This window comes from Limulus polyphemus, unplaced genomic scaffold (assembly GCF_000517525.1).
Source record: "Limulus polyphemus unplaced genomic scaffold, Limulus_polyphemus-2.1.2 Scaffold339, whole genome shotgun sequence".
Lineage (NCBI taxonomy): Eukaryota > Metazoa > Arthropoda > Merostomata > Xiphosura > Limulidae > Limulus > Limulus polyphemus.
In genome coordinates this window covers 19,205-27,510 of record NW_013665949.1, presented here as the reverse complement: position 1 = coordinate 27,510, position 8,306 = coordinate 19,205, and the positions used below count along the sequence as shown (strand labels likewise).

At 32.0% G+C, this 8,306-nt stretch overlaps 1 protein-coding gene across 3 annotated transcripts in view; it reads right to left on the bottom strand.

Annotated features, from left to right (window-relative positions):
- Positions 1 to 6,574, bottom strand: part of LOC106457502 (mitotic checkpoint protein BUB3-like) — a 37,437-nt gene extending 30,863 nt beyond the window's left edge. The window contains exons 1-2 of one of the 3 annotated variants that reach the window (XM_013916928.2): positions 6,474 to 6,574; positions 699 to 923 (exon numbers count right to left, since the gene is read on the bottom strand). In XM_013916928.2, the coding sequence (XP_013772382.1) occupies positions 699 to 905 (207 nt within the window). In that variant the 5' untranslated portion in view covers positions 906 to 923; positions 6,474 to 6,574. Of the gene's footprint in view, positions 1 to 698; positions 924 to 6,064; positions 6,144 to 6,473 lie in introns of those variants that run through there. The other 2 variants (XM_022383466.1, XM_022383467.1) reach the window with 2 other exon arrangements.
- Between the last annotated feature and the right edge of the window lie 1,732 nt (positions 6,575 to 8,306).

Here is an 8,306-nt window from a genome sequence, read left to right as displayed (position 1 = left end):
ACTATACCCAAACACCAGCATCAGACACGATGTCCACAAAACCCGTTGAGAATGCCCAACACTGGTACCCAGTTGACCCTAGCCCAATGAGTCCAGCCGATTGACCTTGGGGGCCACCCGTCTACAGGAATTCAAGGCCAAAGTGGTGTGTTGCATTGCCCCAGACACCATCAACCACTAGGATCCTCTCCTCCCCTTCATGAGTCGTCACGCACGACAAACACATGGGTGGATCTTTAGATCCAAGAGGAAGTAACTGAAAATACAGAACCTTCCCTGGGAGGTCTCCTCACCATGTACAGAAATCCACATTGAGGGACCCCCCATAAAGCCATGATCGTTTTCTTCAATAAAGCTATTGAGTGGGTTCCCATCTATATCAACTATGATCAAAATTATAATAAACCATTACTTTGCACTTAATAGAAATAAAGGTTATTTATCAAGTATTTGTGCAACTTACCAATTGATCCAAATCATTCTGTAATACCTCAATGTCAATACAGCTAGAAATACCTAGGAGTTTAATGTCATCAACAAACTATACTAATTCACAAATTACAACCCTATCAAATGTGCAAAAAGCATCTCACACATACTTCCTACATATCAAATATCAATCCATTGTTTTCATTGTTGCTTAGTTTTCTTGTTTTTGTTTATTTTTGCAATAAATACATACATCTACTTATTCTTACCTGAAAACAACAATCTAAAACAGGACCAGAATGGTTATATTTCAGTCTCATGGTGTTGCTGATTACATCATAGAGTCTGACACTACAATCCCAGGAACTAGCCAACAAAAACTGGTTAGAATTTGGTCCAAACTTCACAGAGGATACACAATCTGTGGGTGGATTTTCTAGTTTATATTCATTTGGAGTCTCACCTTGAAGTTTCATGATGATATTAGAAATATCCTGCATATAAAAATATGTTAGGAGTAAATAATTAACACAACATATTCGTTTTTAAGTCACCAAAGAGAGCTATTTAGAGAAAACAATAACAAACCTCACACAGAAGTGCTTGTTGCCCTTCATCTTTAAAATTACAGTCAGAATATTCCTATTATACTTTCTAATTGCTGGTGAGAACAACTTCTAAATTACTTATCCCTCTCACTACAGTCATCCTTTTGGACACATGTCAAGAGGTTTTGATGAGTTACATTCAAAATTTAATTAAAGCACTTCATCATGATGGTATAAGTATAAATTTGGCATCACAATGTAGCTAATAATGCCAATTTTAATATTTTGTAAGTTTTAAGTTATATATTTTATATGGCAATATAAAAAAATCCTCAATTTCCCCTAGTTTAAGAATTGTGACATTTGCTCTCTAGGTATCTCATCTTCCATTATTTACCACCCCTCTGAGAAGTACAAATTTTAATGTAAGTTACTTGTATAATGTTGTCATCACTCAGGAAAAGTATAATTTACATAGCCTTCAATCTTATTTAGTTACAGAGCCATAAACTAGAAATCAGACCTCTTTTGCCACACCCACCTATCACATCCTCTCTTTCACAAATTGCCAGTACTTCTCTCTGACATTTAATACTATATTATTTATAACCAATAAAAAGCTAAAGTTTTAATTAATAAAATGACATATCATATTGTTTTCTTTAAAGAGAATTGTCTATTTCACTTCAAGTTCAAACTATATTCTCACAGAAAACACATCAACAAGCTTAGCTGAATTTTTAACAGCTCTTGTCACACAGTTATAAAGTCAGAAAGTGTTAGTTATAGGACACTATCTGCTTTTTTCATGTTATTATTCTGTGTTCTTTGGTGCATTATTTAATTAAATAAAACATTATTTAGTGCAGTAGTACCATTAGTATAAAAAAGTAGACTTACAGGTGACATGAAAAAAAAAGGAGACCCAGGTAAGTGCTATATTTCTTGTTTTCATGTGTATCCTTTATTTATTATTATAAAAGTAACTAAAATATAAAAATTAGAAACTTTTTAGATTAGATAATGTTAGATTACGTAAATTAAAGAATAATTTTTCATGAGGTATGCTTGCTAGCAAGGTGTGAGTAGCCCATGCTTTACATAATTCAACAGAGTAACATGACCTACACGTTCTCCAAGTGATTTACAACTTGTGTAGCAAGAATATTAATTAGACATGGTTCAAAAAGCAATAAAACAATAAAGTATAAACAGATGTATACTGTTATGAGATTTAAGCTTTTTATGATAAACAAATGTTTCATTTTACAATTTGAGGTCATTCTAAAGAGGAACAAAAAGGGAAATTTGGGATTATTTCATATTTTTTGTATAGGGTTATGACATTTAATGTTTACTGAAAGTCTGCCAAATTTTGTGAATATACATGTGCTGTATCAAAAGTTATAGTATGGAAACTGTAATGAGTACCTCCATGGTTATGAACTCGGTCAATTCAACCGAGCCTGTAGCAAGAGAGCACTTATACAAAAAAATTAGTGATTACATAGGATTACAAACAAAACTATGTCAAAATTACTAATGCAAATGCAATAAAATGGGGACAAAAACACCTTAATTGTGTTGTAATCACATCACAATAACACCATAAATAAGAAAAAATTAAGTAACAGGACATTCATTCTTTAGAGATCATCCCTCTATCTACCAAAACCAAGCAAAGAACTGATAAAAAACTATGTAGCCTTTAACACTTTTCAAAAACATTAAGCTAATAACATAAATCACATCACAATAATAACCTACACACTAGTTTAAAACTCAATTCATGAAATACTTGTCAAAAAAACAAGTCTTCATCTGTATCACAGCTTAAATCTATTGTCTCAAATAACAGTAATCCAAAGAGCAGTAATAATAATGAAGTTTTTATTTACAACCTCATCATTCATATCACTCTTATTACTTTAAAACATCATTGCTCCATATAATGCATAAAATATAAAAACTGTGCATAACAAATAAACAATATTTCTATTCCTCAATAGAACCTTTATATAAAAATAAGAGCAAGCAAGCACCAATTAAACACAGCAAAATTTAAAGTGTTGGACAACAAAAAACAGTCACTGAAGCCTAAAAATATGCCAGTTTCCATCACTAAGTTTTCATTTTCAGCATCAGAGTTTATTTTAAGGAATAAAATACTTATTACTTCAAAAGCTTATGTGGAACATCCAACAATCCACCATATTAAATATGGAACATTTCATAAACCATATGCCTATCTGTCACAGTTCAAAACCTACAGTTCATTCTTTCATAGCTACATGTAGGAAAGAAATATTTTTATTCAGGTATATTCAAGTGATTTCTCATACTCTTTGCGAGAGTGATCTGCATACAGTTAATTTGCAACTCTACAAATAGAAATGTAGAAAATCGTAAACTTGTATTTATCCTCTATCTCGTATACAAAGTTACATACCACAATGGTTGTTCAAAAGGCTAAAATTTGCTTAACCCTTTATCAGCACTCTTCTGAAATGTATGACAATCAAATTGAAGAATGATGCAAGTACTTGTAGCAAGTTTGTATATACTGTGGATTTTTCTTTCTTGAATGTATTTGATAGAAATTATTGTTGACATACGTAGTCAACAAGGAATGTGGGGTATCACACAAAGAGGTTTCTGACTGAAGGCAGTATCATCATAATTCCTATTCTTGTCTTCACCTAGTGCACTATAGAGTAATAAAATCCTCTCTTTGCTTTAGCAGTCAATTATTCTGTAACTGCAAGTGAACAATGAGGAAAGCCAATGGAAATCCCAATTATAATATATTTGAATAAATTGTTTTTCTTGTTCATATGCTGTCTAAATTTGATTTATTCTATGCTTATCACTTCTAGAATCTGCTATTTGTTAGAGACTAATTGTAACTCATTTGACATGTTGGGAATTAGTATATCTGAATATACCACATATCCAGCAAAAGTTTGAAAGAATTTACTTACTAAAGAAAATAATCACTGTTGTAACTACTACAAAACTGAAAAATCCTGCATATTACACTTGTATTTATAAGTACCGGTACACCTATGAAACCCAACAAAGGTCATAGTTACAAGTTTAGAAAGGACATACAGACAACAATAGATCACTTAATCCTTCAAGACACCTAACCCTTGAGAAAAGTTAAACTCATCTTTTATATTTCAGTAAATCAACAATTCACCTCTAAAACTCCTCTGAAGTGCTGGCTTACACCATTGCTGATGGCAACACATTCAATAATTCAGTCATCCTATTAGCAAAATAAAACTGTTCTTAACTGAAGTCTAGCTTGTGTTTTACAAATCTTAAACTTCTGTCCTCCTATCCTCAGAATATTGTACAAAGAAATCAGAAGCCTTTATCCTGTTGATTCCTTAGATAATCTTGTAAATTTCAAAAGATCACCCCTTACCTTTCTTTTTTTTTTTCTTATCAAACAAGAGATCAGAAATACTGAATATAAATACGAAGAGGTTTTTTGTATGGGTCACTGTTAGGTCATATTTGGAGTACTGTCTTCGGTCTTAGGCTCCTTAAATTACGAAGTACACTGAAATGTTGAAAAGGGTTCAAAAGAAGGATACTAGAATGATACCTGCAATGGAAATGTTATCATACAAAGCCAAATTAAGATCTCTAAAATTGTTTTCTCTTGAAAAAATAACAACAAAAGTTATAGGATCTGACTGAGGTTTAAAATGCTTAATGGAATTGATAGTGTTGATGAATAATTTTCTTTCATACCCAATACTGATAATGGCAATAGGACCAAGGGACACAAATATAAATTTTGGTAGGATAGAAGTCATCTCCTGCTAAGACAGGTTGGTTAGGTGTTGGGATGGATTGCCTTCAGATGTGGTGGATGCAGTAAATCTAAGGCAATTTAAAGGAAGGCTTGAGAAAAGTTTAAATAATAAAGGGTTTGTTATAGCTTTTATTGTTTTATTTTTAAGCTTAGGATGGCCTAGATAAATCAACAGGTCTCTTGTTGTCCTTAAATTTCATGTTATGTCACTAGAATCAATCAAGGGATGAAAGGGTTGTAATATGGTATTCCTTCATTTTTTTGTTATTATTATGTTTATATTTTACTTACCTTTTCCTATGTCATTCAGTTAAGTTGTTTCTTGAACTTATCCATGATGCTAGCTCACACACCATTAGAATTAACTGTAACATTCTCATAGTAAGACAAAATGAGTAACTGGGTGGCAATTGAGCCTCTATCATGGTAACTATAGTCATTTGTAAATCAGCATGTCTGTCTATAAAATTATAAGAAAGTTGATCGGATACTTTGTTACTGGTAATAACTTTCCTATATTGGGTTATAATTTTATCATCTGGTAGCAAGTACAACATAATTGAAAACTGATAAGCAGGTGCTCAAGAATGTGGAGTTTTAGTTATTGCTTGAAACTTGGTTAGAGTTTATTAAGTATTAATAAGTAGATATTTGTGATAAGTTTTTCTTTCTGGTTCTTTTTCTAATATCTTGGGTCAAGCTTATAGCACAGTCCTTTTAAGGTTATATTGTTGAGTTAGAAGTCTGAAATTGCATCATTTGCAAAAGCCTGAGCCACGCTTTTTAGAATTGCGAGTGTATTCATTTTAATATGTGAAAGTTCTAATAAATGTTTGTTTTTTTTAAGAATCCTGATTTTAAGGTTTCAATTGTTCATATTTATATCATATCAAAAAAAAAATTGTTACAGGATTATCTTACAGGAAAAGGTTACAATCTCTTATTTTCTCTTGAGAAAAAAAGGTAACAGGTGAGCTTAATGAACTTGCAATATTATTTTGTGGAGCTATAATGCTTCTGATGTTTTTGAGATATACTCTGAAAGTAACAGGATACAAAGACACAGGTTTAGGCCTAGAACAGTTGAAGGACAAAATTGTCCCTTGTCACAAGTATACATCCCGATACATTCCACAACTAACAAGAGCTCAGATTGAATGGATTCCATTCGAAACAATCTCTTGCTTTCTTTTTTTTTTTTTTCACTGTCCTACTCACATTTAACACCATATAAATTAACTAGTTTTTCCACACCTACCGATGTATTGAATTAGCTATTTTGTGTGGCACTTTATCAAAAGCTTTTCGGTTTTCGAAAATCTTCCCATCGTCCAGATAACTTAAAATCCTCAAAACAAAAAGATAACAGATAAGTAATACTATTATTACGAATAGTAATACTAACACTAATAGTGATATCTATAATAATCTAATTTCTAGTTCTATCTAAATCTATTCTAAGTAAATCATGGTAACTTGTATTTTAGCTTGTTGTAAGGCATGATTCCCTTTTCCGAATTTTCGTGCATCCACGATTGTATTCACTTATAATCACGACATCACATTTCACTAAGTAATTTTGAACAGCTTCTTTTATCAGACTCTCTGTAAAAGTGTAATTCTTTCCTCTTGAAAATAATAATCATAACTACAAATACAAAACTTACTTAATTATTTCGACCCTAAAGAGGTATTTACCAACATTTAGTAGTCAAACGATTATCTCGCAAAATTTCGTTACACCCGGTTACTTATTCTAAAATAGATAGTGTATGGAAAGAAAAATGGGAAAATATTTTAAGCGTTAGCATTGAGTCTGTAGAGCCTATATGTTTGATCCACAAGTAGTTTATACGGCATTGAATATTTATTTATTTTCTTATTGTATTAAATCTATGAATTTTTGGTGATTGTTTTTAAGAAATATAGAAAAACATATATTTTTAACTTCAGAAGTGTCCCTCAAATTCACAATTGACAGACAAACAATAGATCCTTATTACAATAATTAAAAAAGTGGTTTACCTACTTTGGATAGTAAAACTAAACATATCTCAAAAACAAAAGTTTTGAAAAATTAGTTGCGCATCTTAAGTCACAGTACAATTTGTGTATGCAATAAAAACAACAAAAAAAACATGACTTTATTACAAGAACAACAAAATTTTGTTTTAGAGGGTTTTTAAATCACTAGCGGGCGTAAAACTCATTAAACCATTATGTTCTGAACCTACATATTCTGAAAAGTTACTTGCACATCCAAAGCCATTCTTAAAATGTTAAATTCACGTACGTGACATAAAATAAACAGAGCTTCATCATAAGGATATAAAATGTGTGCCTTCCAAGGTCGTTTATTCCCTAGGGGTATAAAAGCTATTAACTTCAAAATGTTGGTAAGTTAGTTTTAGCACTAAGCTACATAAAATGCTATCTGCACTCTGCCCACCTCGGGGAATTGAACCTGGATTTTAGCGTTGTAAATACGTAACCTCCCGCTGATCCACTAAGGGGCGGGGCATAATGTAATGGAAAACTACAATTTCGTATACTTGCACTTAAAACCACCTTTACATTAATTAACAAGTGAAGCAGGAAAACAATAGGAGTCATGAAACCTGTCAACTTCAGTAATCGATTCATTTGTCGGAAAACGCAATTCAGTAATAAAGAAAAATACGAACGTAATTACGTGAAGCATTTTTTAAACGTTTCGGATTCTTCAGAATTTCATCTTCGGTAAGCTGGAGGTACAAACAAACATAATGGTAATTACACTAGAAGTATGATTTAATATATAATAAATAATAAGTGAATAACTTGAATACAAGAAAATAAAAAGTGTGTAGCGCAAATGAAATAGCTCATTTTAAGATAGATTTAAATCAAATGAAGAATGTGTATTATTTAGAGACAAAAAGAAGAGTTAATTTTTATATACAACGTCTCTTTTATTAGAAGTTCATTATCATGCTTAGCTGTTGAGAGAATTTTAAGGTTGGAGAGAGAAATCGGATGCCATGTTTCTGTATATATTGTGTTGGTAGATAGCGGAGTTAGGAGGGTTTATAACTTTTCTTCCAGTTTTACAGATGTACCCATGTGATCAAATGCTCATACTTTCAGACTTAAAACAATTCCCGCTACAGATATTGTGTACCTATTGCCCCTTGTTCACGCCTCGTCTATTTATACACGTGCGAAGACTGCAAGGCCTCTTATATTCGTGAAACTAAACAGTACCTTACAATACGATAATTTGAACCTAACCTAATCTCAGTCATCTTGGCAGCTATTACAAAACTTTTCCAATTCCTCTCCTAGTGTCCAATTGTTCTTTTCTACCATCTCATCAGACTGTGGGTGAAGTGTCAATGTCCTGGTTTTTCATATGCCAAACAACTTGCAGCATTCACGGAACACAGATAATTCAAAGTTGTGGTCTTGATCTGCATGCAGTTCGTATGGCATACCAAACCTGAAGAAGAAATCACTAATAG